The following is a 15610-nucleotide window of genomic DNA, read 5'->3' as shown; positions in this document are numbered from 1 at the left end:
CTCCTTTGTCATAATTCCTGCATGTGTTTTCGCCATTACACTCCTGAGATGTTTTTGTAACTCTGCACTTAAATGGAGTGCCGGAGCTAGTTTCATTTAATATTTATGTGGTTTTTATATTTATTCAAAGATTTTAGTTTGGAATTAATTCATGCTTTAAATTTCATGCCTTTTTTCATGCCTTTTTTTTCTAAACTTGACAAATTTGTATATTTTTGAAGAAGCAACATTTCTTTGGATTGTGCAAGGGGTCAACCCAATCTGATTACATTTCATTCATTCATTCAGTAATTTTCTTCCACTTTCTGTATCTGGGGCTGGGTAGCGGGGGCAGCAGTTTCTGACTTCCCTCTTACCAGACATTCCTCCAACTCTGCCAGGGGGATTCCAAGGCATTCCCAGGCCAGCCGAGAGGCATAGGCCGTCTACCTTGTCCTGGGTCTTCCCCAAGGTCTCTTCCTGTTGGGGTATGCCTCGAACACCTTCCTAGATACGCGTCCGGGAGGCATCTGAAACCGATGCCCGAGCCACCTCAGGTGGCTTCTCTCAATGTGGGGGAGCAGTGACTACTCCAAGCTCCTCCTGGATGACAGAGCTCCTCATCCTATCTATAAGGGTGCACCCTGCCACCTTTTGAAGAAAACTCATTTTGGCTGCTTGTATCTGAGATCTTGTCCTTTCGGTCATGACCCAGAGCTCATGAGCATAGGTATGAGTAGGAATGTAGATTGACCAGTAAATCTGTAAATTGCCTTTCTGCAGGATCAGGGGGGGCGCAAGTCGGAGCACTCATTCTGATTACTAGGCTCTGGTTGGGGAGATTCCTAATTCACCCAAGACAAACAGTAACAATTAGCTAAAGATTGCTAATGAAAATTCTGTCCATTGCAACCTGCAGAACCTGCCTATTCAGTTTCTTTTTAAGTGCATAAATATTTGCCTTTTGGCCGAGCTCCTTCTTTAGTTGAAGTTCATTTAAGTTCAGTTCAGTGTAGTTTTAATTTCACTACTGAAAGTCCAAACACTGAAGTACAAATCCTCAAATCCAAACACTGAAGAAAAAGTCCCAAACTACGCAAACCAGTGGCAACGGTGGCGAGAAACTTCACCAATCGACAAAAGTGAAGGAAAATCCTTGAGAGAAACCAGGCTCAATCACAAAATACCATCAGCTTGTTTAATTAATATTATAAGCAGGGAAATCCGTTTTCATGCAAACTTTGGGCAACATCGTTAAAATGGGAAATACATTTTTAGCCTACAATTTTGTGAAACTGCACAATTTGACTTTTTATTAAACATATGTTTAAATGCAATTTTTAGGTAAAATGCCAACAACATTTCCTTTTTACATTAATAATAGTTTTAGGGGCATATTATCAATGAATAAAGGACTATTTGTGCAGTTCCTTGCACAACACCAAATGGAATACATGTGATCAAGATAGAGTTTTATAAGTTTAAAAAGTTTTTTAAACAGTGCATGTTTGTAAAAACATAAGTTATAGATGGTAAAAACGCTGTAATTCATCACCACAGCCAAATGTACTTTTATAAAAGAAAATGCTTTAGTCCTGGTTTGTGGTTGTTAAATCAGTTTTTTTTAGTGCAATAACATAATAGATATTCATACAGCAGTGGATATTAATGTGTATCCTGTCACATTAGCTGCGCAAAAGCAGCGCAAAATTAAACGTGCAGGCTATTTGTGTGTGTGTGTGTTGGGGGGGGGGGGGGGGGGGGGTTCTCCATATGTATGTGTGTGCGTGAACTTTGTAATGATATTGAGTGTGACTTGACTTGAATTAACTCCAAGACAAATACATCAAATAATCATTGGGAAAGTTCTTACTGTAGTATTTCTCACAACCGAGATCTGCTTCCTTAATGTCGGTCACTGTGCTGTTTATCTTATGTAGCCGGAAACTGAGGCACTCTTTGTCTGGCATGTAGGAATGGTGGGCGAGGAGAACAGTAGGGCACAAGCAACAAAAACAGCTACAATGTGTTCAGAGCAAAGAAATTCCAATATTCTGAAAGGTATAACAAATAATCTGATGGGTGTTTTGAGCTGAAACTTTACAGACACATTCTGGAGACAAAATAGTCTTATCTTAAATCTTAAAATAAAGGGTAAAATAGGGGCTCTTCAAATACACATATTGTATTTACTCACACATCACCCTCACTCAAGCAGTTCTAAAGGTTTTCCGGGTAAACAAAAAAGAAGATATTTTGATGTTTCAAGTCATTTTATTGTAGAAAAAAGTTTCAACATTTCTCAAAAAATCAATGTGTTCAAAAGAAAAAAAGAAACCAGGTTGGTAAAAAATGTATTGGTAATTAATAGTTTTAGCAAGCTAATTTTTAGCTAGCCTAATGTAAAGGACATACTGTGAGTAAAACAAGTTTTTAAAAAATGTAATAAAGCAAAAGCCATCATACATGTAAGCTGAAAAGTAAATTTCTTATTCATTCATTCATTCATTTATTTTCTTTTCGGCTTAATGATTATATTAATTCGGGGTCGCCACAGCGAAATGAACCGCCAACTTATCCAGCACGTTTTTACGCAGCTGGCTGATTTTACTTTCAGCCTCAACCCATTTCTGGGAAACATCCATAAATACTCATTCACACTCATACACTATGGACAATTTAGCCTACCCAATTCACCTGAACCGCATATCTTCTGACTGTGGGAAAAACAGGAGCACCCAGAGGAAACCCACGTGAACACAGGGAGTACATGCAAACTCCACACAGAAATGTCAACTGACCCAGCGGAGGCTCGAACCAACGACCTTCTTGCTGTGAGGCGACAACACTACCTACTGCGCCTCTGCGTCGTAGTACATTTCTCAATAACGTAATAATTCTTAATATGTAAAACAAACAAAAATAGACCCTGCAGTCTTTGCCTTCCTTTCAAACAGTAATGCAAGTACTTTCACACAAGCGCTCTCAGTTCTTTGATATAGTAATTAGCATTTTGGCTATGAGTCTAATAGATTTAAAGCCTCAAGCTTCGACTGAGTGTGTGTGTATGCGAATATCTTTGTCTGCAGAGCTGGATTTGAATAGGAAATCCTCATTTTACCATGCTTCGGTTAACAGATCCTCAAATCCTGTCTCTTACTGTTAATCTTTCTCTCCCACTCTTGCTCTTTCTCGATTCTGTCAGTTTTGTTTTCCAACTTTTTTATCATCCTTTACCTGCAGCACATAAAGTGCCTGTTCTGTGAACGATAAGATGTATGGAATGCTGTAAAAAACACAAGAGCCTGTAAAAGCATGTGGGCGAGATGTTTTATTAACTCAGTTTCTCTCTGTGTGTTTCTCTTTTAGACTAGTTCTGTCATCAGTGTCAGATTACTTTGCGGCTATGTTCACCAGTGATGTCCGAGAGGCTAAACAAGAGGAAATCAAGATGGAGGGCGTGGACCCAGATGCATTATGGGTCTTGGTACAATATGCTTACACAGGTATGTTTATTAGTCAATAATGTTTGGTTAGATTTTACTATAATGACAGACAGTGAACTACAATGAAAGAAAATAGTTGTTATTTATTAACATTAAATATCTATTTTATTTTTGCTTAAATATCAAAATCAATATTTACTTGAATAACCCTGAATTTTAAGCAATTGTAACGAGGAGTCTGACACGGAGGGATTCATTTGCAGTATATTTATTAATCACAGTTTAATCACAATCACACAATACGCACTTGCGTGCAAACTCACATCAAAAGTAGTTAATATGGGTCTAAGGGCTGGCGGCTGGCTGTCAAGGAGTGTGATAGCAGGCATGGGTCAGAGGCAGGCGGCGTGGTTCAGAGGCGAGATATCAGGCTGGGTTCAAGGCAGGCGGCGTGAATTAAAGTCAAGGATACAAGCAATGTTCGAGGCAGGCGGCAGGCAAGGCAAGGTCAATATACAGTCCAGGTAATACGGGAGATCAGGCAAGGAGATAACGCTCAGTAATGTCAGACAGGTCAGAACAAGACTTCGCACAGGACTGATTGTGTGAGCTACTTATAAGCGTGTGCAAGGGTCATCAGTGAGATGTGCTGCGGGTGTGTGTAGCAATCAGTGTATGAGCATGATGTAATGGTTAGAAGTCCGGTGATGGTGACCTCTGCTGGCCAGCGAGGGGAATGACTGGGACCGAGTCGGTGACAGCAATATTTTAATATAAATTAGGAATAAAAATACTGACTCTAAACCATTAAAGGTAGTCTGCTTAAATGAATGAATGAATGAATGAATGAATGAATGAATGAATCAATCAATCAATCAATCAATCAATCAATCAATCAATCAATCAATCAATCAATCAATCAATCAATCAATCAATCAATCAATCAATCAATCAATCAAATGTAGTTTGTTTTAATCAATTAACCAACCAAACAATGTACCAGTCAATCACAGTCAATCAATTAAGCAAAGGCAGTCTGTTTTATTTAATCAACCAACCAGTCAATCAATTAATCAATCAATCAATCAATCAATCCATCAATCAATCATCAAAACAACCAACCAACAAATTAGTCAAGCAAGGTAGTCTACTTCAATTAACCAACCAACCAACCAACCAACCAATCAAGTAGTCAGTCAGTCAAAGGTGCTTCAACTAACCAACCAACCAGTCAGTCAGTCAATCAATCAATTAATCAATCAAAAAATCAATTAATTAATCAATCAGTCAGTCAGTCAATCAATCAAAACTACCAACCAACAAATCAAGCAAGGTAGTATACTTTAATCAACTAACCAACCAACCAACCAACCAATTAATTAAATAAGCAAAGGTGCTTCAATCAATCAAACAACCCCCGAGTCAGTCAATTGATTAATCATTCAATCAATCAAAGGTAGTATGCTTCAATCAATCTATCAATCAATCAATCAATCCAAATGAAATGCTCATTAGGAGAAATTGCATCTGATCCCTGTGTGTGTTTCTCCAGGGCGTCTGGAGTTGCGAGAGGACACTATAGAGAGTTTGCTGTCAGGCTCTTGTCTTCTGCAGCTCTCTGCGGTGGTTCAGGCCTGCTGCAGTTATCTAATGAAACAACTCCATCCCTCCAACTGTCTGGGCATTCGATCCTTTGCTGACGCTCAGGGATGCCTAGACCTCCATAAGGTGGCACACAACTACACAATGGTGAGCAAACAAATACAAACACACACTGCAGTCAGTTGTAAACTCACTTAATTAAACATGGAAAGTGAATACTAAACCTCTTTTTAACCTTCAGTCAGCATGCCTCCTTCAGCTTCATTTTTCTTCTTTTATCACTTTTCTTTCATTTTGCTTTGTTTATCCTCCTCCTAACCAAGCGCATAGAGAAGGATTTATCATCCGCAGTTTACCGAGTCAAAACTTGGAAGTGAATTAGAGGACAACTATTGAGCTTGTGCGCACCACCGCATCTGAAACTGCTTAAAGTTACAGACACGCTGGGTATTTTCTATTTGTCATTCAGCAGTGTATGTGGGCGGTTTCTTCAGCGAGAGTGTGTTTTTGTGTTTGTCGATAGGTGTCTGTGTCCATCTGGCTGTCTGTGCGCGTGTCTATGGGTTTATGAGTGAGCAATTGAGCCGTATTTTAACAGGCGTGGAAGCACTGGTGCTGAAAAGTTCCCCGAACGAGGCGAGTGTGTTTAATTGGACATGCTACTGTTCCTCTTCGCAGATTTCCCGCTCGGCGTTTGATGTTCCACTGCTCCTGAGGGAAACTCATTCAAGAAAATATAACCCATAATAGCCCGCCCACAGTTCACAACAGGGGGGTTGTCATGGAGACTGCGCTGAAAACTTGCTTTCCATTTTCCATCAGTGCCTCTGTTTCCTGTCTGGCATTCCTTCCCTTGTTTTTATTTCAAAGCCCTCCATCCCCCAATAATGCAGTGATGTCCATTTCCACTGTCCACTTCGTATTACTGGGGATGTTTGTGATGGTAATCAGGGGAGAAGCAGGGAAAAATAGTATAGCAGTACTTTATTGTCAACATTTTATTTATGATTTATTAGATTGTTAGTTTGTTAGATTGTTAGATTGTTTAGATTAGATTGTTAGTTTGTTTGTTCATTATAAAGAGATAGATTTTTGAGGTAGATTTTTTAAAATAAAAATAAGAAGCGAATAAGGGAATAAGAATAAGGGCACCTATGGTGAAAAATCTACTTTTCAAGCTGTTTGGACAGAAATATGTGTAGGTATAGTGTATAGACCGTCATGTTGGGGTGATATAAACACACCGAGTCCTTTTTTTCTATTTAAGAACATAAAAACGTTGGACCAATTGTTGGCTTTTCAGACCGACCGCAACTTGACGTAGGAGTGTGGTCCCCCCGCCCACCGAATTGATTGACAGCTGCGTAACATGTCCCGGTAGTCACGTGTATAATCATATCAACGAAAGAAGACGAGCGCAAAGCAACTAGGAATAAAAGGTCTGTTCAGTTTGCTAGGATCATTAATCATCATCAAATGTGATCAAGAAGAGTTTTACTTCAGATTCATTTCATCAGCAGAGCCGCGTGTCAGAAAAATTATAAAAGAAGACGCTTCAATTCAGGTTTGTGGACATTAAATCAGGTTTATTTTGTACATTAGCATAACAGATATCCATACAGCGGTGGAGATTAACCTGTATCTTGTCACATTTGCGTGCAAAAAGAGCGCAAAGCTAAACTGTGCTGTGTATGTGTGTGTATCTGTGTGTGTGCGCGTGAACTTTGTAACAACATTGTGTGACTCATCGATCTAACTTAACACAACAAATGCATCAAATGGTCATTGGTAAAGTTCTTGCTGAGATATTTCTCACAAACGCTATGTGAGATCTGCTTCCTTTATGTCTGTTTGTTGTCTGACGCAGCTGAGGGAGGAGATTAAGGCATGCAGAAAGCCACGTAGAAACGATGGGCGGGGAGGAATTGCCTTATAGGCGCAGTACAGCAAAACCGCCAACCAGTGCAAAACTGTATAAAATAGAATCTTATAAAAGGTATAATAAAAAATTTGATGGGTATTTTAAGCTAAAACTTTACTTTCTCAGTTGTGCTTTGTCATCATTCCATGTCGTTCCTGTGTCCCCTCTTTTATCGATGTCTTCCAAGTGAGTGTTTGTTAATAAATCTAAGTGAGCCAAGGCGTTACATTTACATTATGTGATGTTTGTTTATAAGTTGTTTACATTTTAAGACTTTTTATTTAATGAACAAAAAAAGTCTCATCTACAAAGTGAAACTCTAGCTATAAACTATAAAGTTCTTTCTGTGAGCCAATAAGCACCATTCAGGATCAGCTTTCTTTGTCATTTTGCCAGATTTTAGCCAGGCCTTAGGAATGACCAGAAAGAAACACAAAATCACTCGACTAAATAATGCCGCACCACACAAAATTGAAAAGAAACCTGAAACTGAAAAGATGTGTTGAAATGTGATTTAGAAGCATTTTTTGACATTGAGATAAAATGGTCAATTTTTACATTGTTGAAAAAGAAACCGTTATTAAAATTTTTTTATATATTAATTGTGAAATATTTTTATAAATGTATATATAGTCAGTGAAACATGTTTTAGTGTTTATTAAACTAATTTGATCATCGTCTGTTTTCTTTTAAAGTCTTTAACTTTGATATATTAAGTCTTGAAGGGCAAATATTAAAATCATAGGGCATATAATCCAATATATATAATTAAATAATTCATAAAGCATATAATTCAGTAAATATGACCATATTAATTACATAAAAAATTAAAAGCTGCATTGGATAATTAAAAACAAATATTTTTTAAGCCTTGTTTGTTTAACTTGAACAAGAAAAAATATTCAACCTAAACCATTAAACAAAATTTAACTTTCTCAACATCAGCATATTGGTACAACACCAACTTTTATTTTTTTGTGATTGTATTTCTTGAAAAGTAATGCTTCAATTAATAAACTGCCAGAAAGAACCTCATATTTCCAAGCGGAAAATGGCTGTTTAGAATTAGAAGGTTCCATCTGCATTTGCCCTGTTTTGTTTACCCCAGTTTGCAAATTTAAGAAAATGTTGATAATTTACATTTTGAGTACATTTAGATTCTCTGTCATGTTAATGTATGAAAGAGAACTGTTACATGCATATTGAGTGCTGATATAATTATAACCTTATAATTCCAAGGTGACGGCATGTGTTTATAAACAAACAAATATGTATATAAAATGCATATTTGACCTTAGAACAAAAAAACTGGTATTTTTTGTCAATAGCATTGTTCGTGTCAATATCATCTAAATGATTTATTTTCCTTTATGCCAAAAACTTTAGAATATTAAGCAAAGATCATGTTCCATAAAAACATTTTTTTGTGATTTTTCTACTTTAAATATATCAAAACATATTTTTCTTACTAATAAGTATTGCTAAGAACCCTAATTAAAGACAAATTTATAGGTGCCATATACTGCATTGATTTAATTAGTCAAATTGTTGTCTGATATCTACATAGTAGGTTTACAGTTTTGGTAAACGTTTGCAGAATTATTTATTACTTCATAAAATACCCATAGAGTTAGAAGGTCCATGATTGACCATATATGGCTCGCATCGTGAATATTAATGATCTCCTCTCTGACGTGCAGCTATTACAGACTCACACACAGCCGAATGTACACTGAACACGGACACATATAAACCCAATTAGAGTAACATTAACCTATTTTGCTCACCAGATCTGTTGTGGATTAAGGCTAAATTATAATAGGGTATATATCATAAACTTCTGGTGAATGGTTAATGTGACTTTTTTCAGTTGTATACGGTTCCTTTTACAGCATCGATGTTGTTACGTAATTCAAATATAATCAGTTGAATAGACTTCAGCATTCGTTTAGTTGTTTAAGTGTAAAATGAGATGAAAAACCGATTGCATGCATGTGCCTGTCTGGATTTGCAGTCTAGTTTAGAAGCTCCATTGAATATACCGGGGTAAAAAAAATGTTCATATTTTAAAGACATGACGTGGAAAAAATGTAATTTAATGCTTCGTGTACAGTCTGAGACCCACTTTATTTTGTTTACAAAAAAAAAACAGACCTTAAACACGCCGATTTTGTAACTGCATACAGTTTACCGGAAGCACTTGACCCAGGTTACTGAAGTCTTTTTGCATACTTCTGCATACCATATTAAACTTAACAAAAGAGAGAGATAAGAGTTGTATGGGGTTGTATTTTGAAGCTATAGTCAAAGAAAACACCTCCAGGAGTTAATATGAACCACTGCATGCACAGATGAAGTTAAGCTGTGTGGTTTGACATGATTCACCAGTCTACATGTGTTTGCTGAAACACACGCATCAAATTTCACAATAGACACGATAAATTAACAAAAAAAATGCAACTAAACATATCTTATGCCTCCTCAGAGTGGACATGAATAATTGTATAATCTTTAAATCTTGCATATTGCATCCTGAGACCAGTTTTTGCCTAGTGCTGTCGTTAACCAGTAACGCACAGTAAACACACACTAATGTTCTACTGACCACCGCTCTCTCAGTTCCATCAACCAATAGAGATAATTTCTCTCTGTGTCTCTCTGTGGCAGGAGCACTTCATGGAGGTCATGAGGCATCAGGAGTTTCTGCTCTTACCCTCATGTGAAGTGGAGAAGCTTTTAGCGTCTGATGACATGAACGTTCCAGAGGAGGAAACCGTGGTAACAGCACTACTCAGCTGGGTCCGTCACGATGTGACCACCCGTCAGTCACAGCTTTCTGCACTTCTTGCTCACATCCGCCTTCCTCTGCTTAAACCACAGGTCAGCCAACCGTCAGTCCACCCGTCCATCCATCCATCCATTCATCAGTGAACGAGTCAGCTAGTTCTTTATTCTGCTGTGCTGTCTGGGCAGCTTGATCGCTATCCCTGTAAATCCACAGAAAATCATTAATCTGCATTAATTAGCATATCAGCCAATCAGTTAATTGAAAGATCAGTCAGTTATTCGGTCAGTCAGGGTAATTAATGCTCACATGCTTGAAGTTTTGCAGTAGGGGGCTGAACAGCCATTAAGCTTTGTCAGAGGCTTTTTTGTTTTAAAGGGACTTTATTGGCGGTATTATTGTACGGTTCGGTTTAGTACACATTCATGGCCGTGTCCACTGTCAAAAGGCATACCGAACTGAACCATACCGTACCACTTTTTCGGCACCCTTTCGAAAGGGTACCAAACAGGAGAAAGGGTTTACCGAAATACGCCATTCGCTTACGCAACAAGCCAGAATGTAAACAAAAGAGCTGCCATGTTTAAAATACACAGCCGAGAGATTACTGCGGACTTATATATGCATATAATAACGAAACATGGTCGACCCGGGTTTAAACAAACCTTGTCGTCGTCTCAATGAACAGCCACAAAGCCAAAAAGAAGAGCAGATACCCTGTGCCTTGCAGTTTTTTACGAGCCAGTCTGATGCGCGAGCGGTTTCGCTTTCTTCCTTGCGCTCGCCGCACATCTATATCTGAAATAACAAACTTCTTGAGCGGATGATAATAACGTGCGCTTAATTATTGACGTGCTTTTAAATCCGATACTGTGAGAAGCTGACAAACGTGAGAGTGAAACATTAAGAAATAAAAGGACAAACGCGAGAGTGAAGCGCGGAAAAAAAGGAGAAGCCGGAACAATTTTTTTTTTTAGCAAACGTGAACAAACTGCTATGTTTACCTATTATTATTATCACCATTTGGACTAATATATTATGAACTAAGAATGATGGAATTGCTCTCTAACAGAGGCTACACGTGCTGCTGAAGATTACAGACACAGATGAGAGGTTTGCGCTGACTGTGGGCTATGTGCGTGTTGTTTTTGAACCTAAATAAAGGCTAACGTTAAATGTATGCTGTGTGTAGATTTTCTGTAGTTGGTAACATGTAGGAGACTGTAAGGGGATGTATGTGTTCATGTATGCTGCATTTATTTATTTATTTTATATAATTACAGCCGTTACAGTAGGCTATTTCGCACTGTCATTGATCTGCAGTTATAATCAACTCATGTTCATAGAAAATTTAGTAATAAACATTTATACACAAGTATTTATGTGTGTAAAGCATCTGTTTTGTGAAAAGTGCTTCTCATATATGTAAACGACCCATATGACTTTACTGTAGACATTTTCTCAAATGAGAATGATGTAGACTGAAACTTCTGTAAAACACCATGCCCACCAAAAGGGTACCCTTGGTAGTGGAAATGCAAGCCTGATAAAGGTGACCAGTACCAACCTGAACCGTACCGTACTGTACCAGTCAGTGTAAAGGAGCCATATGTCAGAAAGTTTCATTTGTAGCGACACCGGTGGCCATAAAGTGAACTCCGGTCAGCAACTTTTTCCTAATGCTTGCACCAGATTATGTGAGCAGAGAAAGGAGTGGGAATTTTGGCTGGATGTTGGAGCAGTTTTTTTTTAAAAGTCGGCATGTTTTTCCCTCCACCACCGTTCCATCCTAAACACAACATGTATGTAACTTTGATGATTAAGTGTACAACCAACCTTTTTTTTCGTTCTGATATTTACAGCTTCTAACAAAAGATCCATTAATAAAATGCATAATCTACAAATCAAACAAATGTGATGGGCTACTGAAAAATAAACAGCATCCTAATGCATAATGGTCACTGCACAGTAAGCTGATGCTTTTATTCTATGTATAAACTTTATATAAAACATGAAGTAATGTAAATTAATGCAGTAATATATGCATGACACCTCATTTTACTGATCCCCCTACTCAACCGCCCTCCTCCCCTGTCCGCTGTTCACTTTTACTTTCTTAATTAACTTCCCAACCCTCTTTACTTTCATCCGCGACAATCCCGCCCCGCTCACACCCCTATGCCATTCACCGCACCAAAACCCCCAGTCTTCAGTTTCGTACACGACATCTCTCCATCCTTGAGTGACATGCTCACATGCCGGATCCGTTACCCTGATCTGTTTCAAGACCTCGCAATTCACAGATTAAGCACTGACTATATTTAACTATTATTTAGAATACTTTAAATAAAAGTTAACACAGCTGCCTTGTGTTTTTTGAAAAGACAGAGAAAATGAAAGTACACAAGTGTTGAGGTGAAATCAAATCTTTAAAATAATGACTTGTATTAAGACTACCAAGGCGTTGAACTACCATAGTGGTCAAAATGACCGCATTTATTTCAGAATGGTTGACCAGAAGGTTCGTATTCCTAATAAATGCTTTGGTTTATAGTTTCTATTAATTTCAGCACAATTGTAGCTCATTAGTTTGTAATGTTTTTCAACACCAAAATAGCATATTTAAAGAAAGGTTTAAAGCATCCTGTGATACTTAAGACTGGAGTAATGGCTGATACAAAAATCACATATTTTTTCTTGAAATAAAAACAAGTATTTTTATACAGTGATCATATTTTAAAATAAATACTTTATATATTTATCAAATAAATGCACGATTAGTATTCATGAAGCACTTTTTGTACACGTAAATGTTTAAGTTTTTAACCTGAAAGAGAAAACTTGCTGTGAAAAAAGACTTCTGTAATTTTCACTAGAGAATTCAACCTGTGCTTGTAATCCATTTTAAATTGCATGTTACATGTGTTAATGCGTAAAACTGAGCATGTGCTGCTAGAAGCCTTTGCATTCATGTTCCTGTGTATAGCACTGCTGTTTGGCCTTACAGTATGTCTGGTCTTTGTGTGTGTATGTGTGAAGGTCAGTGTTATTATGCTGGACTGTGAGGCTGTGCACTCAATGATGGGATGCATTTGGAGCCCGGGGAGTGTGATAAGGATGTTCCAGCATCTCTTTTTACCTTATCATGTTTTCCCCTTCTTTTACAGATACGTACAAAACACTCAAAAACTGAAATATTATTATTATTATTATTATTATTATTATTATTATTATTATTATTATTATTATTATTATTATTATTATTATTATCATCATCATCTTAAAATTGCATATGCCTTTTGCAGTGCAGGTCTGTGGGACATAAATATTTACAAAAATTGTAATAATGTAAATTAATTTGGATTCATAAAATTTAAATATTTTTGTTAATATCTGTGGTTCTAAATAAAAAAAGCATTATGTTGCTAATATATTGTTTAACAGAAATTTAGCAGAATTAAAACAAGAATTTATATATTTTTATATAAATTATACCAAAATATAGAACATACCATTATAATGCACAAAGCTTGCATGACTACAGAATACATTTATTATTTATTTTCTTTAACCAAGTAAATATATATATATATATATATATATATATATATATATATATATATATATATATATATATATATATATATATATATATATACATACATACATACATACATACATACATACATACATACATACATACATACATACATACATACATACATACATACATACATACATACATACATACATACATACATACATACATACATACATACATACATACATACATACATACATACATACATACATACATACATGTACATATATATATATATTGAGATTAAGATCTCATTTACAAGGTTAACCTGGCCAAGAGGTCTTCAACACACTTCTATAAAATAAAAGATAGGAATAATACCACTTAGTCTTTCAAGCAATTTGAATTAAATATATTAAAAACCACTACATTGAGCAATAAATTCTTGTTGTCTAGTGTTAAGGATAGATTAATTCTTAATTATTAGTTATTGATTCTGATTTTAATGGAAGGGTGTTTGTGGGCCTTAATAGAGTCTAAATGGGCTATATGCACACAGACTTTTAATTTTCTGCCAGGCAGCCCAGCGGCTTCCGATGAACTGACTTTCCATTACAAAATTGTCACATTTAAGATCTGATTTCTTTAAAAACCTGCGATCTTTACTGCCTGATGGATATACGAAATGAAGTGGGTCTCGGATCGGACAAGACTGCGTTAAATTCCATTTCCCCCTGCCATGTCTTTGAAATATGACAGTTTATTTTATCCTTATATTTTCAGGGGAATTTTACACTAGCCTGTTGCTACTGATGGCGCTAGCGGTTAAAACAGTCTTTCATAACATTTTACACTTGAGCAACTAAATGAATGCTAAAGTCTATTTAATTCAATGTATTGTAATTACATTACAAGATTGATGCAAATGAAAACAACCTTAACCTTAAAAATAACCAGTCCAGTCACTTTTACAAAAAGGTCTTTCATCAGAGCAGACTTCTTATATTTACAGTCATTGTGTTAAATGTTGCATGTAATGCAATTAATATATGATAATATATTTTTTTAAAATTTCATTAATTTTCCTTTCAGCTTAGTCCTTTTATTAATCAGGGTTCGTCACAGCGGGATGAACCGCCAACTTATCCAGCATATGTTTTGCACAGTGGATGCCCTTTCAGCTGCAACCTATCACAGTAAAACACCCATGCACTCTCATTTACACACAAACATTATAGACAATTTAGCTTACCCGATTTACCTATAGCGCGTGTGGGAAACCAGAGCACCCAGAGGAACATGGAGAGAACATGCAAACTCCTTACAGAAATGCCAACTGACCAACCCAGGTTTGAACCAGCAACCTTCTTGCTGTGAAATTTAATAATAATAATATAGTATAAATAATATATTTTATAATATATTTTAACTATAATATAAATTATATATATACAAATTACAATAATAATAACATATTATTATATTATTATATTATATTAATTTCTAAACATTCTAAAACCAAGTGATACAAGTTGAGCATGTGGAGTGTTGTCTTATGAGAAACTGATGAACAAAATTATATTCAGAATTTGCTTAAAAAATAACAAATAACAGAGGGGTAAAAAATGTACCTTTTCTGAGCACACTGCAAGATTTTTGTTTTCATCATGAACTGAATCTTAAGTTTCATTTTGACAAGTATTTTTCATCTGATGTTCCTTTCAGGTAAAAGTATATCATTGCAACTTTAAAATGTTTTTAACAGTAGACTATAATCAGAAGGTGCAGTAAAAGTTACTTAACAATTCCTTATATTCTTAATAATACTCTATAATTGTCACAATCACCAGTGATCTAAAACACCATAGATCGCTGGAAAACACTCACAAGTGTTAACAGACTACAAATTCCCATTTTGTGGACTACAACTCCATACATGCACTCCGCTCACACACACATGTTCCAGATCCTGCCTGATTACAATCTCACAGCTGAAGCTGCTCATAGAATAATTACTTGGACTATAAGAACACCCCTCAAACACACAGTCGTTGTTGGTCTTGTTATCTGTTCTAGTGACACAATACAATGCGTTTCCTGTCTTGCTTTACTGTGTTTTTGATCCTTGCCTTGTTTATTTCTATAATACTGTTTGCTGCCTGCCTCCGACCATCTGCCTGCCTATTGACTATGAATCTGGATTAACTGTAAACATCTGTTTACCCCCGTTGTTGACCATTGCTGGCCTGACTTTGCTTATAAACCTGCATGTGAATCCGCACCTCTGTTGTCAGTGTCACTCCCCTTGTTACAATAATCTAGTTGTTTGAGAGCAG

The 15610-nt window shown here is 36.4% G+C and overlaps 1 protein-coding gene and 1 long non-coding RNA gene across 3 annotated transcripts in view; one reads left to right on the top strand and one right to left on the bottom strand.

The window, feature by feature from the left end:
* The window catches only part of LOC137490653 (uncharacterized), a 208573-nt gene that overhangs the window by 63675 nt on the left and 129288 nt on the right, over window positions 1-15610 (bottom strand). The window lies entirely within an intron of this gene.
* klhl5 (kelch-like family member 5) overlaps window positions 1-15610 on the top strand; it is a 121425-nt gene that overhangs the window by 76831 nt on the left and 28984 nt on the right. For both annotated transcript variants that reach the window (XM_021475203.3, NM_001170942.1), the window contains 3 exon segments: window positions 3349-3485; window positions 4978-5174; window positions 9616-9828. In XM_021475203.3, the coding sequence (XP_021330878.1) occupies window positions 3349-3485; window positions 4978-5174; window positions 9616-9828 (547 nt within the window).

The sequence above is a fragment of the Danio rerio genome, chromosome 1 (assembly GCF_049306965.1).
Source record: "Danio rerio strain Tuebingen ecotype United States chromosome 1, GRCz12tu, whole genome shotgun sequence".
Classification (NCBI taxonomy): Eukaryota; Metazoa; Chordata; class Actinopteri; order Cypriniformes; family Danionidae; genus Danio; species Danio rerio.
This window is presented reverse-complemented; position numbering and strand designations above follow the sequence as displayed.